At 40.1% G+C, this 17,262-nt stretch overlaps 1 protein-coding gene across 1 annotated transcript in view; it reads left to right on the top strand.

Annotated features, from left to right (window-relative positions):
- The window catches only part of LOC126175456 (choline transporter-like protein 1), a 513,527-nt gene that overhangs the window by 478,399 nt on the left and 17,866 nt on the right, over positions 1–17,262 (top strand). The window contains exon 12 of the mRNA XM_049922260.1: positions 14,877–14,983. Coding sequence (XP_049778217.1) covers positions 14,877–14,983 — 107 coding nt within the window. The remainder of the gene's footprint in view (positions 1–14,876; positions 14,984–17,262) is intronic.

Below are 17,262 nucleotides of genomic sequence, written 5' to 3'. Positions count from 1 at the left end.
TATGCACCAGGCACACTATCCCTGCATTCCATTCTTCTGGTAACTCTTCCTTTTCCGAGATTTGTTGAAACACTTGTTTCACTGACTGTAAAAAAGCTTTTGACTGACTGAGACATAAAATGATGGTGGAAATTTTGAGGCCAGTTGGTATTTACCAAAACAGTTTATGCATAATCAGCATGCAGTATTGGAATCAGACTGCAGATGTAAAAACTGCCCAAGGAATATCAGAAGTGTCTACAATTAGTAAAAGTATTCATCAGGGCTGTTTACCATCACTTCTCTCGTTTAATATTTACTCTGAAGCAGTTTTCAGGGAAGTGTTGATGGAAGAAAGCAGTGGGATAATTAAAAATAGAAAGATACTTAACAGTATTAGGTATGCAGATGACACTGTTGTCACAGCAAATGATCTGTCTGCACCCCAACACATGAAAGACAATTTAGCCCAGTGCAGTGAAGAGTTTCGCCTCTTTGTCAACACTTCAAAGACCAAAGCTGTAGTCTTCTCTGAAAATGTTCAAATGTGTGTGAAATCTTATGGGACTTAACTGCTAAGGTCATCAGTCCCTAAGCTTACACACTACTTAACCTAAATCATCCTAAGGACAAACACACACACCCATGCCCGAGGGAGGACTCGAACCTCCGCTGGGACCAGCCGCACAGTCCATGACTGCAGCACCTTAGACCGCTCGGCTAATTCCATGTGGCATAGTCTTCTCTAAGAAGAATCCAAGCTACAGTGTCAATAAAGGGAAATAAGATTGAACAAGTATCCTCCTCAAAGTACTTGGGCACTGTGATGGATGAGTAGTGTCACTGCAAGAAAGAGATCAGTTCTGGAATATAACAGGCCAGGAGACAATTTATTAGCATGAAAAAACTTTTTATAAGTTTGGGCCTTAGCCTGAAACTAAGAATATAAGTGATTTATTGCTACATGTTCTCCATTTTTCTCTTTGGATGTAAAAGTTTGACCCTTAACTGATATCTAGAGGAAAGAATTGATGCATTTGAAATATATCTTTATCACCATCTCCTATGTAATGTGCTGAAAATTTCAAATGAAGGAATCCTTCATCAGATGAAAAAGCAAAAGGAACTATTGTCCACTATGAAAAAATTGAAACCTCAGTACCAGGGACACATTATAAGAGGCAAAAGATACCAGTTATTATAACTTATCATTGAAGGGAAAATACAAGTGAAAATATCTGTTGGAAGACAAAGGAACTTCTGGCTGAAAGACATTTGGAGAACTTCCTTAAGTGGCTCTTAAGCAGGTCAGCATATGAGAGTCCGAAGTGGGTGCCCATGACAAAGCCAAATATTTGTATGTATGTCTTACCCTACAGGAAGAAGCATTTGCGAATAAGAATTGTGTGATACAAATAACTTTCTGGTGAGGACAGTCACAGCTCAGAGACATTATGAATAATAGTAAAAAATACTCAACACCCAGTAATCATTTAGGGTACTATAAAATGATAAATCAAAAAGCTAATTTCTACCATTTCATAAAATTTCATGCAGAGATTTGTTTTCATGGCAGACAAACCTGAAGATGAATCTATACCGATGTGAAGCCAGTAGTCACAAATGAAGCACTTTCATACAACTATGCAGCTTCTGGACACTTGACTTTTTTAATTGTTATAATTTTTGTGATAATTTAAATGGTTATTCATTGCTGAGTGTTTTTTATTGTTTACCACAAAGATTAGTTGGTTATGTGTGATGAAGGAACTATGGGTTTGGGTTTAGCAGGATGTTGGGAGACATAATGTTGGACTGCTTCAAAGTCAAGGGCATGGGGCATCTTGTGTAATGATATGATGTCCACTAAGGGTTGGAGGTACTGGTCAACTATGGCAGATATACAGGGTGTTTCAAAAATGACCGGTATATTTGAAACGGTAATAAAAACTAAACGAGCAGCGATAGAAATACACCATTTGTTGCAATATGCTTAGGACAACAGTACATTTTCAGGCAGACAAACTTTCGAAATTACAGTAGTTACAATTTTCAACAACAGATAGCGCTGCGGTCTGGGAAACTCTATAGTACGATATTTTCCACATATCCACCATGCGTAGCAATAATATGGCGTAGTCTCTGAATGAAATTACCCGAAACCTTTGACAACGTGTCTGGCGGAATGGCTTCACATGCAGATGAGATGTACTGCTTCAGCTGTTCAATTGTTTCTGGATTCTGGCGGTACACCTGGTCTTTCAAGTGTCCCCACAGAAAGAAGTCACAGGGGTTCATGTCTGGTGAATAGGGAGGCCAATCCACGCCGCCTCCTGTATGTTTCGGATAGCCCAGAGCAATCACACGATCATCGAAATATTCATTCAGGAAATTAAAGACGTCGGCCGTGCGATGTGGCTGGGCACCATCTTGCGTAAACCACGAGGTGTTCGCAGTGTCGTCTAAGGCAGTTTGTACAGCCACAAATTCACGAAGAATGTCCAGATAGCGTGATGCAGTAATCGTTTAGGATCTGAAAAATGGGCCAATGATTCCTTTGGAAGAAATGATGGCCCAGACCAGTACTTTTTGAGGATGCAGGGACGATGGGACTGCAACATGGGGCCTTTCGGTTCCCCATATGCGCCAGTTCTGTTTATTGACGAAGCTGTCCAGGTAAAAATAAGCTTCGTCAGTAAACCAAATGCTGCCCACATGCGTATCGCCGTCATCAATCCTGCGCACTATATCGTTAGCGAATGTCTCTCATGCAGCAATGGTAGCGGCGCTGAGGGGTTGCCGTGTTTGAATTTTGTATGGATAGAGGTGTAAACTCTGGCGCATGAGACGATACATGGACGTTGGCGTCATTTGGACCGCAGCTGCAACACGGTGAACGGAAACCCGAGGCCGCTGTTGGATCACCTGCTGCACTAGCTGCACGTTGCCCTCTGTGGTTGCCGTACGCGGTCGCCCTACCTTTCCAGCACGTTCATCCGTCACATTCCCAGTCCGTTGAAAGTTTTCAAACAGATCCTTTATTGTATCGCTTTTCGGTCCTTTGGTCACATTAAACCTCCATTGAAAACTTCGTCTTGTTGCAACAACACTGTGTTCTAGGCGATGGAATTCCAACACCAGAAAAATCCTCTGTTCTAAGGAATAAACCATGTTGTCCACAGCACACTTGCACGTTGTGAACAGCACACGCTTACAGCAGAAAGACGACGTACAGAATGGCGCACCCACAGACTGCGTTGTCTTCTATATCTTTCACATCACTTGCAGCGCCATCTGTTGTTGAAAATTGTAACTACTGTCATTTCGAAAGTTTGTCCGCCTGAAAATGTACTGTTGTCCCAAGCATATTGCAACAAACGGTGTATTTCTATCGCTGCTCGTTTAGTTTTTATTGCCGTTTCAAATATACCGGTCATTTTTGAAACACCCTGTACTTTCCATGAGAGTATAATAACCAGTTACAATGGAGCTGCTGTGCTGTTAGGTTTGTGATTTTAGGAAGAATATAGTGGGTGGGTATGCAGTGGTTGGTTGGGCTGGAGAAGGAAATCAATTCACGGGAGAGACTCTGGTTTGGGCCAAGGAATTTGAGAAGGGATTGGAGGTTATGATGGGCTTTTAGAATCTGATCACTATGGCAGGGTTTGTACATGGATTCATAAGACAGTTGGCAGAGTCTTCTGCCAGGCAGTCACTGAGATTCATCACTACAATGGTGGAGCCATTATCTGTAGGGAGGATGATCAAATCAGGCTCTGTTTTAAAATTACAGGTGGCTACTTTTCCACTGTAGGGGTGTTTGTGTTCTTGGGAAGAGACCTTGGAAAAGAAGATGAAGTAAGGTTGGAGGTGTGCTATCCTGCTCCCCCACCACCCCACACACACTTGTCACCTCCTCATCCCAGACACACATCTTATGCCATGATGTACCATGTGTGACTTCCTCAGCCTGTAACAGGGTGAGCTCAGCAGTGACATTGCTATCTCATTCTTGTGTTAACTCTTTCTCCTATAGCAGTCACCATTCCCTCCATTCCTCTCTCCTCCCACTTTTCTTATTCCTGTCATCCTTCCCACCTGACATATTCCATCATCCAGTTTTCTGTCATAAAAATTATGCTGAAGAATTGCTTCAAACAATCAGTAATAACTGAGACAGTATGTTTACCAGTAAAACTCCTAAACTCCATCCAAACAGTCTAGGAACGTCCGACATTATTGAATGCCCATCATGTCATTCCCAGCTGGTAGGTGTTTCTGGATGCGAATATGGAGGGTCATGTTGTCAGCACACCACTCTCCTGGCTATTGCCAGCTTTTGTGACCAGAGCTACTATTTCTCAGTCAAGTAGCTCCTCTATTGGCCTCACAAGGGCGGAGTACACCTCACTTGCCAACAGCACTTGGTAGGCCCAGACAGCCATGATCCAAGTGTTAGCAGAGCTGAACAGCGCTTAACTTTGGTGGTCTGACAGGAACTGGTATTATCACTGTGGCAAGGCCATGGACATGTACACTACCGATACTGTACACTATACTGTTCAAGACCATATTTATATTGTTCTTTGTAAAAAAACACTTTCTTGGATGTTGAAGGGCAACTTGCAGTCCTTGTAGCATAACAGATCCTGAAATTAAAACAATGACAATTTAAAGTTAACTGTTTCGTGTCCAGAAAAACATTGCACCAACTAGACTGCTGTCCTACTGAGACAGCTGTTTTTGGGTATGGGACGAGTTAGCTGTTGTCTGTAAGCAGCTGAAAATTGCTGTGACAGCTGTTAAGTGACTGGAAGCTTCTTCTAACGGGTAAATTTGGTGAAATGCAGAGAGTCATGTACAAGAGATACTAGAAGCTCTCAAGTACTATCTTCTCTGATGTATACTGTCTCCTCAGAGAAGTACAGGATCTGTCACCACGTATCCTCTTATCTATGAATGGTATGTCAGGGGTAGGCCTAGGGGCCATGTACAGTGGAGGTAGGGAGAAGATAGAATTAGGGGTATTAGACCCAACTCCTAACCAACAAGTTTGAGGTACTATCTTCCACTCAGGCTGAAACTGAGCCAGAGAGAGACACTTCACCTTCTGGGAAGCCTGCTGTGACCCACGTCAGGGGGAAGCAAGTGCAAAAGGATAGGAGTCTGTTAATTGTTGACAGTTCTAATGTACAGGAATAATGATACCATTTAGGAAAATGGCAGCAAGGGATGAGAAGGATCTTCTGGTACACTCAGTGTGTACGCCTGGAAGCCTCATTCGACATACTGAAGAAGCTGTTGTGGCAGCCATTGAGTGCACAGGATGTAACCAACTACATATTGTGGTGCATGTTGGAACAGACCATGTCTGTCATCCAGGATGTGAGGTCACAGTTTTATCATTCCAGTGACTGACAAAAATGATTGAAGAGACCAGCCTTGTTCATGGTGCACGGTGATCCAGTGAAGTCCACAATTTGTTACATTGTCCCCATAAGTGATGTGGACCCTTCATGATTTCCTGGACATACACCATAGAGTTGAGAATTGTAACACCCCCTAAATGTATCAGAAGTGCTAGACACATCAGTGACTGCTACCCAGGTAGCTGACTGTGTATGGAGTCAATGCAATGGCTTTTTTAACTTGGGCAATCTCCATCCATTTCAGATAATGATAGATATAGGAGACCTCAAAATATTAGTGCAAGGTTGAAAGGAATTACTCCCAGAGAGGAAATTATTGAAATCCTAGTTGATCCACTGCAAAGCATTCACAACAAAGTCACAGAGTTTGAAGGTGAACTCATATATCTCTGCTAGGTGCAGAAAGTTGAGTAAAATCCAGATTTGGTAGCAGTGAGATGTTTGGAGTAACGTGAATGTATGTCATGTCACTATTATTGACTAATGGGAAATGAAGATGGTGCATATGTTGTAGTAGACAAGAAGCTCAAATACATCGAGATATAAATTGAAGCTGCATGCTGGTTTGTGTAGGGAAGACACAGTATCAAAGGTGAGCCTAAACTTGTGATCAGGTCTTTCTACCAACCACCAAGTAACTGATAACTTCAGAGAAAACCTCTTTCCCAATTACACTGCCATCAATGGAGGACACTTTAATTATTCAACAATCTAATGGATGTAGTAGTTTTGTCTCAAGGAGACTTTAATCATCCAACAGTTGAATGGGATAGTTACAGTTTTGTAAGTGTTGGCTGTAGCAAGACATCTTGTAAAAGATTACTAAATGCTTTCTCTTAAAACCACCTACAACAGATAGTCCAGGACTTCATTCAGAGTGTAAATACAGTAGACCCAGTGGCAACAAATAGATCTGACCTCTTGGAGGTTGTCCATATTGAAATTTGCATGTTCGGTCAACCAGATGAAGAGGCAGTACTGTCAAATATCCATTTGGGTAGGATTGTATAGAAAAACTGTTGCTAGAGTTTGCAATAATATTCTACATCTATAACCTGAAAATCACAGTGAAGTTGACCAAGCAATGGATATATATTTAACTAGCAAAACATTTGATGATAGGAGACACCATAGATTATATACTGCCATTGTAAAAGAACTCCTAAAGAAATAGTGATATCTGCATAATACGTGTAAAACAAAGCATGGGCTGTAGAGATTGTGCACAAAACACATTTGTTTGTCAATATATGTATGAAGCCCTCAATGACTACCATAGCAGAATCTTTTGAAATATCTCTCACATATTAAAAAAAGATCTGCTTATATGTAAAGGCTGTCAGTAGCACCAATGTTAGTGTCTAAGAGTCCAGACACTCATGGATGACATTGGTAATTAAACTGAAGTTGACAAAGCAAAAGCAGAAATGCTGAATTCTATTTTCAAATTTCTTTTAATAAGGAAGATACAAAAGTATTATCCAAATTTATTCCTCACACCACTACAAAGATTAATGAAACAGATGTTAGTTTCAGTGGAGTTCAGAAACAACTGAAATAGTTACAACTGATCACAGCTCCAGGCCCTAATGGGATCTTGGTCAAATTCTATATAGAATTTGCAGTTGTGTTAGCTCTCATTTTAATCATAATATACTGTAAATAATATACTGTAAATCCCTCAAACAAAAAACTGCCCCCATTAATTGAAAAACAGCACATGTCACACATGTCTACAAGAAGGGTAACACAAGTGATCCACAAACCTGCCATTCAATCTCAATGACTGTTGCAGAATCCTAGAACACATTCTGAACTCAAACACAATTGGGTATCTTGAACAGAATTATCTTCTCCATGCCATCTAGCATGGATTCCAGAAACAAGTATGATGCAAAACCCAACGTGCGCTTTTCTCACATGTTATTTTGAAAGCCATGGATAAAGGCACCTGGGTGGATGTGATATTTCATAAGTTTTAAAAAAACATTTGACTCAGTACTACATCAATGTTTATTAACAGAACTACGGTAACATGGGGTATCAAATGAAATTTGAGACAGGACTGTGCAGTTCATGTAGAGAGTTTGCAGCATGTTATCTCAGTTGAAGAATCATTGACAGATGTAGAAGTAATTTCAGAAGTGCCCAAGGGAAGAGTTGTGTGTCCCTTTTTGTTCATGTTGTACATAAATGATCTGGCAGACCATATTAATAGTAAACCCAGACTCTTTGCAGATGATGCAGTTCTCTATAATAAAGCACTATCTGAAAAATTCTGCATAAATATCCAGTTAGCTTTCAAAGTGGTACAACAATTGGTACCTTGTTTTAATTGTTTAGAAATGTAAAAATTCTGTATTTCACGAAACAAAAGTTGTATCCTATGACCACAGTGAGTCAGTTAAAGTTAGTCAACTCATACAAGTACCTGGGTGTAACAATTTGTAGAGATATGAAGTGGAATGATCAGGTAGTCTCAGTTATAGGTAAAGCAGGTGGTAGACATTGGTTCATTGATAGAATACTAGGAAAATGCAATACATTTACAGGGGTGATTCCATACAAAACACTTGTGTGACCCATCCTAGAATATTGGTGAAGTGTGTGGGACCTATACCAAAGAAGGGCAATACAAATGGTTACAGAGTTGTGTGACTCATGGAAAGTGACACAAGAATATTAAAATAACTGAACTGGCAGAGGCTTTTGAAGATAGGTGCAAATTATCCTGTTAAAGTCCACTGAGAAATTTTCTAGGACCAGATTTAAGTGATAACTTTAGATATGTGCTATAACCCCAGTATTGCTCTCCTAGGGATCGCAAAGACAAAATTAGGCTAATTACAGTTGCAAAGAGGCTTTTAAACAATCATTCAATTTGCACTTCGTATGTGAATGGAATGGGAATAAGGTCTAATAACTGGTACAATAGTACCTACCTTCTGCCATGTGCTTCTCATTGATTTGCAGAGTATACTTGTAAATATAGATGCTCTATCCATGACTGGAACAGATCTGAAAAAGTGGGAAGCCACTCATGTGTCTAGTATTATCATTGGGTGTACACTGCTGTTTGCATATTTCTCTGTACTGCAGCTTCAATGGAAGTCATGATAATTTTCACCATGCAGGTAGTGCATGGCAGTGCTGATTTGTTGCACCACCGATCCTGATTCTTTCCTGCCTGCCTTCTGGGCACTACTTGCATGATGCTATTGAAATCATGGATGTCAATGTGTATGGTCTTTGAGCAGCAGTATCACAGACCAATTAGCCAGTCTCAATAAGCCACAAACTAGCTGCTGTCAGATTATGATGCATGATGCTAGATGCTGCTCCTTCTTACAGTAGGCCTAAATATCTTCTCACAGACAACAAGATTTTGTGGATATTGCAGTGCAGTGCAACATGTCCGATAATAATTATTCCATAGATCTTCAACATTAGATGACCTCTGTTTTCTGTCCTCATTGTCAGGCTAATCCCATAAGAGTTAAATAGGATTTAAGTCAGGTGACTGATTTGGTGAAATCATATCCTTCCATTCCCCAAATTTCTCTCTTCTATTGACGTACCCTCTGCATAGTTTAGACACATGTTTGGGATCATTGGCCTGCTGCAGAACAAACCCATGACCAGTAAGTCTCTTGCCATATAGAACTGCATTATTAATCAGTGTCCTGTGATATCCTTGCTTCTTCAATGTTCCATTAATTCTCACTAGATCACCAACTTTATCACCCACAAAATATCCTCATGCTGCTACTGACCTTCCACCGTGCCTCACCATTGCCATCACAGTCGTAAAACATTCTCAACGATGTTGATGAACAAACATTCAACAGTGCCTTCCAAATATTTCAAACTAAGATTCATCTGTGAATAACACCTTGGACCATTGTTGCACACTGAAATCTATTCAGGTTTTTTGTCAGCTGCATCTCCCTTTAAAGCTTGTTCATGAAGAGGCCGTTGTTCTGTTGAGAGAGAGACCGGAGATACTTGCATACTACTTACTTTCACATGAATTTCAGGTGCAGTACAAATCATCTGACATTTACTCTGTGCACACATGATCTGATCTTCCATATATGATGTAACTCAGGGTCTTCCAGATCACGAAACACGTGTGTTGTACTAGTTTGCTTGATCTGCTGCAGTGTATACACCACACCAACTTTTGTGGCTATTGTCCTATTAGAATAGCTTTCCTTATGCAGAGCCACAATTACAGCATGTTTTTCAAATCCAGTCTTCTGTTTCCATCCCATTAGGAGGTAATACAGTATGAATCTGATCAGATGTACAAGTACACTGCTGCACACACACACAATGTACTGTAAACAAATACAAATTGATTGCTACACAGGAGATGAAATAATATGACCTATTCAAATGGAACTGTCTTAGATAAAGGCACATCAGTGTTGTTCTGGTATTCATCAGTGCCATCCTAGGTGAACAGCCAGTCAAATACACAACAGAGGCACTTAGCCTTTACATGTTTTATATTTGCCTTATTATCACGACAGGGTATGATAGAATATTCAAAATGAAGTCCACGTTTTAACCAAAAATTCATAGTTGTGACAAGTGATCAAAAACTTTTAACCCATAGTCTACACATTGGAAATAGTTTAATTCCTGTCTACTTTGCTTTGTTGCACTGAAATGCTAGTTATTTACAAAGCTAGGCATGTAATACAGTTCATGCCAATTTGACTGTTATTGCAAGCCAACATCATGGTTTCACAATTTTAATGGCCATCAGATGCCACAGTGGATAACCTGTCTGATGTAGCACCTGAAATTTACAGTAAATTTCTGTCTTATTCTGCACTATAAAACTGTTGACTTCCATCTTTGTTAGCAAAGGTTTCTGGCTATTGTAATGAGCAGGTTCATATTACATTAATTATTTTCTACATTAAAATTGAAAAGGAAGAAGATTATAGGGACAGATTTTTTATTATGTATCTATGACTATAATTACATGTTACACTAGATTCTGAGTCTTGATTGGTTGCAGGTGGAAGGACTAGGAAAGGGTGGGAATGAACACCACCTGCAACATGGACAAGTTTCAGAACAACATTTGTTAACATACAAAGACATTTAACCAAACAGAGATCAGAGTATGAAGTTGAATAGAACAGTCAAAGATTCACCATTATTTAAATGTGAAAGTAATCCAGCTAAAGTGTTTAAGCCAATTCATTTAAAAAGAAACATTTGCTTATTGAAACATGAAACTCGCGTGCCAAGATTAACAACATTTAAAGGTTTGCCAGTACTGAAACAAGAAAGTAATTTAACTCAACTGTTGAAGCCAGTTCATCTAAAAGGAAAAATTTCATTGCTCATTAAAGCATGAAACTGATCTGCCAAGATTAACAACATCTAAAAATATCAAGACATGATATTCAATAAGTTCACACTTACTAACTTTAAGACCTGTGAATTAATAACATTAATACTTAAATTACACTATGTGATCAAAAGTATCCGGACACCACCAAAACGTGCTTTTTCATATTAGGTGCATTGTGCTGCCACCCGCTGCCAGATACTCCATATCAGTGACCTCAGTAGTTGTTAGACATCGTGAGACAGCAGAAAGGGGTGCTCCACAGAACTCATGGACTTCGAACATGGTCAAGTGATTGGGTATCACTTGTATCATACATCAATATGCGAGTTTTCCACACTCCTAAACATCTCTAGGGCCACTGTTTCTGATGTGATAGTGAAGTGGAAATGTGAAGGGAGACGTACAGCACAGAAGCATACAGGCCAACCTCATCTGTTGACTGACAGAGACCACCAACAGTTGAAGAGGCTCGTTACGTGTAATAGGCAGACATCTATCCAGACCATCATACAGGAATTCCAAAATGCATCAGGATCCACTGCAAGTACTATGACAGTTAGGTAGGAGGTGAGAAAACTTAGATTTCATGGTCAAGCAGCTGCTCATGAGTCACACATCACGCCAGTAAATGCCAAACGACACCTAGCTTGGTGTAAGGAGTGTAAACATTGGAGGATTGATCAGTGGAAAAATGTTTTGTGGAGTGGCGAATCACGGTACACAATGTGGTTATCTGATGGCAGAGTGTGGGTATGGTGAATGCCCAGTGAATGTCATCTGCCAGCGTGTGTAGTGCCAACAGTAAAATTCGGAGGCGATGGTGTTATGGTGAGGTCATTTTTCTCATGAAGAGGGCTTGCAAACCTTGTTGTTTTGCATGGTACTATCACAGCAAAGGCCTACATTGATGTTTTAAGCACCTTCTTGCTTACCACTGTTGAACAGCAATTCGGGTATGGCGACTGCTTCTTTCAACACGATCGAGCACCTGTCCATAATGCACAGCTTGTGGCGGATGGTGGAGAGGTTGCACGTCAGTATCATCCCTGTAATGGACTGGCCTGTACAGAGTCCTGACCTGAATCCTATAGAACACCTTTGGGATGTTTCGGAACGCCAACTTTGTGCCAGTCCTCACCGACTGACATCGGCACCTCTCTTCAGTGCAGCACTCCATGAAGAATAGGCTGCCGTTCCCCAAGAAACCTTCCAGCACCTGATCGAACATATGCCTGTGAGGGTGGAAGCTGTCATCAAGGCTAAGGGTGGTGGGCCAAAACCATATTGAATTCCAGAATTACCGACAGAGGGTGCCACGAACTTGTAAGTAATTTTCAGCCAGGTCTCTGGGTACTTTTGAGCACATAGTGTATAAATCAGAATACCAAAAGATTCCAGAAGCCAACTTAGCTAAGATCTGGCCAACTGAATTTTGCCCAATCCTGTTTAAAACCTAATAAAAAGACAACTGATACACAACGCCTACCACCTCTGGTCCGAACTCAGGGCAGTCAGCAGCTCAAATGGCTCAGAATTCCTGGCTCTCGCCTTGTGGAACACATATGGGAGACATGTGACTATGCAGATACACAAGATAATTAACAGGTTGAAATAAGGGGGCAGAGATAAGGGCGGCTGTGTCAGTCAGCACCATAAGGCCCAAAGCAATTATATCAGGATACTGACATGATAATTGTAAAATTTGCATACCAATTATAGAACCATTCAAGATACTAAAAAAATTGATAGTGATGCATTCAGAGTAATTTGTAATAAGAAAACTCTCAAACTGAAGTAACAAATGTAAAGAGGTTGGAAAAATCCACCCACTTGGTCACTGTGGACCGGAATAAGTTCAAATGCCAACCATTAGCCAAATTCAAATATTATGCCCTTGGCTCAGAACTGAAACAGATCCCTGTGTCAGCACATGGGATAGAACTCAGCTCGTGTGGGTAAATACTGCCAAAAGCTTAGCTAGAGAAGTCCGTTACTCACCAGTAAGTGGTTAGAAACAGCATGTGTGATAGCACAGGCCTTTGCATTTCAATTTGGAGGCAGTACATGGGTGACAACCACAAAATCCTAAATCAGGAGGCTGAGCTGGAGCAAGAACTGGGAGGCAACATGCCTCACTATGTTAATTACAGAGTAATGACCAAAACAGAGGTTCTTACTGCAGCAGGAGGGAAACTAAGAACACCAAACACTGAGGCAAGGCCACCACTCAGAAATGACACTTCCTCAGTTAAACTTAGCCTGAGAAACATGAGAGTTCCAAATGTGCTCACTGGGAACATCTAGTGAGGTGTCAGCTGAAGAAAATATTCTTAGAGTTCTGTGAAACAGGTGGTACAAAAAATGGCTTCCTCCCGCTTGCTCCCCTCAGTGTGTGCCCGCATCAGTCCACTGAGTTGCCTTCTACATGTCCTCCTCAGAAACAAGTCCAGTGTGTTCAGGAGACAAATCGGCAATGAAGCATAGGATCTGGAACGGGGGCCTCACGTCCCACACACGTGCCAAAGTCAAAACATAGTTCTGGGTGCCTCAGCACCTCTCTTGGCCACTGCTCACACCAGCCACCTGATACCAAGTCCATGCCTTGTTGATTCTCAAGCCACATGCCCAATGTCCCAAAGATAAGCCTATGAGATGTGGCGTGACCTGTCAATTCGCACAGCATCTCAGTCTCATTTCAATTGTTTGATTTGGCAGCATGGTGCTACATTATCTCTGGAAGAATACATGAAATTGTTTTTAAAAGATCAATACCACATTATGTTCACAGCAAACCTACAGAGTTTCTCCATGAACATTTGAATAGGCATCCTTCACAGTCATTAACTTCTTGAGAGGAGTGCTGCTTGATTTGATTTAATGGAAGACACACTGGTAAATGTTCACTATTACATACATTCTGTACCAATATTGTGTGATAGCATGGTATTTTTCATAATTAATATGGTCACAAAAGGTATTGTCCAGAATATCGGATAGCTGAGGCCCAGCTCCAACACATCCTAATCTATGTAAATACTTTTCCTATAGTGTCATCAGTGTATGTTAATCCAATACTAGTAGACACCAAAAATATCTGATTGTTCAGTTTCATTTTTGATAGACTACACTAAAAGCCAGTGCATTAATGAAGTCACTATTACTGGTACATTTCAGGTGCCATGAAATCTGTGCCTATCATCACTGAATGCCCATTCCGTTCACCTCAAATGCTTTTAGTGGGAATTACTTATCCAACAAAGTATTATGGGAGACCTCTTACCTAATAGTGAGTACTAATGTGCATTCAGGATCATTAACTCATGAAATCCTTGGAAGTCTGTAGACAGCCATTTAATGTTCCCTGTAGTCTGTTTAAGTGCCAGGGAATATTTCTTGAAAATATTCATTTGGAGTGAGGTCTTGTACATAAGTAAAACATGAACAGTAAACAGTTCGAAGAAGAAGAAAATAAAAGTTTTTGAAATATTGTGCCACAGGAGAATGCTGAAGATTAGACAGGGGGCACAACTTCACTAAAGGAACAGATTGGTTGATAGAAAACATCCTGAGGCATCAAGAAATTGTCAGTTTGGCAATGGGGGGAAATGTGAGGATGTAAAAATTGTAAACTAAGACCAAGGCTTGAGAACAATAAGCAGGTCTGAGTGGATATTGAAATGGTTATGCAGAGATGAAGAGGTTTGCATAGGACAGACTAGCACGAAGAGCTGCATCAAACCATTCCTTGGGCCAAACACTGCAAAAACATCATCATCTGGAAGATTGTTAATAATTTTTATATTATGATAAAATTATTTTTATAGCTTGATTTTGACCATGAAGAATGTCAGCTCAAAAGATGACCTACAATGTTCTATCCCAATTACATAGTGAGTGCCTTGCCCGAAAACTGAGGCCACAAGAGTAAAGTAAGCGATGCATGAAAGGGGTGCCAGTAGTGCAGGGAAGAAATAGCCATGAAGGAACTCTGTTCCTTCCCTAAACAATACTTTTCTTTATTCCCAACATTCCCTATCAGAATATAAATATAGAGGCAAATCTAATTATAAATTTATGATTATGTTAATTTGCAGGTGACAAGATGGTACAATCTGTTTGCAGTGCTGTGGTTTGCTCAGTTTTGCACCGGATGTCAGCATATGGTTATAGCTGGTGCTGTAGCAACATGGTTTTTTACACGGTAATTGTTTCTTCACTTACATATCAAGGCTAAGTGAAAATCATTTCTGATGAATTTGCTATTGGCATTGAATACATGCTTGTGACAGATAATTTTAATTAATGTTATATAAATTTCAGGTTCTGATTGTGAAATGTAAGTTGCAAATAATTTTTGAATATATTTTCTTTCACGATAAATGTCATGTCACTTATTTCTTAATGTCTTTTGAACAGTGAAATGTATTGCAAAATTATAATTATTATCCTTTTAATTCCTTCTCTTCCCTTTTTTTACCTGTAAAGTACTCATAATAAATAGTTTATAAATATTGCAGACTTTTTTAACATTGCATATCAGGTGTCACCAAACTAAGGCCCATGTACTGGACCCAGCCAGTGATGTCAGTTCGCCCAGCCAGCCAATTCCACCTGAATGTGACTGACAAAAAAATATGGAATATGTGACATTGTGATATAACCTAAATTTAAATGCTACATTTAGAAAACTAGGAGATCGTCACATGTTCGGAGATCTCCTAGCTGCTATGTTCCTTAAATTTACAGTGTTCAGTTTTAAATAATTGTGTCTAGATTATTGTGCAGAATGATGATGCAGCCCACACTTTTCATTTTGTCAGGCATGCACCTGATGTGCAAAAAGTTTGGTGACCTCTGTTATATCAGCTGAAACAGATAGAGAAATGCAAAATAAAATTGAAAATGGCAACAGCCAAGGGATCCTAAGATCTTAGGGTCAGTGAAGAAGGAAGAGAATACGATGGAAAATTTTTGATCTCTCATATTTTCTTAGTGTGACTGATTTCCAGCTGTTAAGTTGAGCTGTTGTTTCCATTTTATACATACTACTTTGATGACCAACCCAATTATTTCCGTCGGGTGCTGCAAGTTGTTCTGTTATGTATACTACTGGATTCTGTCCAGAATGTTGGTCTCTCACTCCTATTTATAGCTGACTGTGAGGCCAGTACCTGATCCCTTCTATCTCCTTTGATGCTCTTTTGTTTCTCAGAGCCCACACTGATATACCATGATATAGACATTCTCTTGTCTGAAAAAAGACAGCTGGGTTTGTCACTGAAATTTTGTGCATAACACAGAAAAAAAAACTCAGCTGAACACTTGGAAGTATGGCATTAATCATGCTGAGAAAATCTGAGAGATCACATCGCTTCACTCTGTGGGTAGGAGATGGCGCACAATGTACACAAGTTGCATAATCTGTACCAGTAGAAAAGCTAACTTCTCAATACACTGAGCTTTCTAACAACGTGTTGAGATGAAGAAACTGTACCTATGTTCACCAAAATTAAATATCATATTAATATACCTATGGACACTAGGATTATGTGCCGTGCAAGCCTCCTACTAGCATGAGAGAGAATTTGTGACATCTTATGAATGCTAGACATCAGTTCACCATATTCACATGTCAGCTACACTTTCTGCAAGTTCGAGCAATGGGTTGGCAAAACAACATGGTTCAGTGAGTCATATTTGCCACAGTGGCATTAAGGTTGAACTTGAGCAGTTGTGCTACAATGACCTTATGAACTTCCTAAGGTACACAAAGAAGGCATTCCTGTAGATTTACAGTTAGTAATATTGGTCCACCTATGTACCAGCTGGCAAAGTATGTGAAACACATTCTCAGCAATTATGTGGGGAAGTGCAAACACCACACTCAGAACTCCAGTTACTTTATACAACACCTCAGTTTCAATGTGGTCCAATTATTTACAAGAATCCCATTTCTTAAGTCCTTGGAACTAACCATGAAAAAAATTGTACAGTTGCTTTACTGTACTTTTAGGCACATTCTGTTTGTCAGAAAATATTATGAACAAACCCAGCATGACGGGCAGTCTGTTATTGCCTGACATTGCGTATGTATACATGGAACACTTTGAAGCAAAGGCATTAGCATCCAAGTTCAAACCAAACACATTTGTGGTGTGGCCACTTGGCCCCTATAAAACTTGAAGAGTTCCTGGGACATTTCAACTCTATCCATCCTAACAAAAAATTTGCAATGGAACTAGAAAGAAGGGTATCACTTAAGAGAAGACTGAATGGATCCGTGGATCATAGGGTATGTAGAAAACCCACACTGATCACTATCTGCACACCCTGAGCCATTACCATTCATCCCCCCCCCCCTCCCCCCCCCCCCAAAAAAAAAAAGTGCAAAAAATTACAAAACCTATGAATAGTGTTCTGAAGAAATGGGTACTCAAATTGTCGACTTGAGTAGGCATTGCAGTCAAAAGCAAGAATACT

The sequence above is a fragment of the Schistocerca cancellata genome, chromosome 3, assembly GCF_023864275.1.
Source record: "Schistocerca cancellata isolate TAMUIC-IGC-003103 chromosome 3, iqSchCanc2.1, whole genome shotgun sequence".
Classification (NCBI taxonomy): domain Eukaryota; kingdom Metazoa; phylum Arthropoda; class Insecta; order Orthoptera; family Acrididae; genus Schistocerca; species Schistocerca cancellata.
This window is presented reverse-complemented; position numbering and strand designations above follow the sequence as displayed.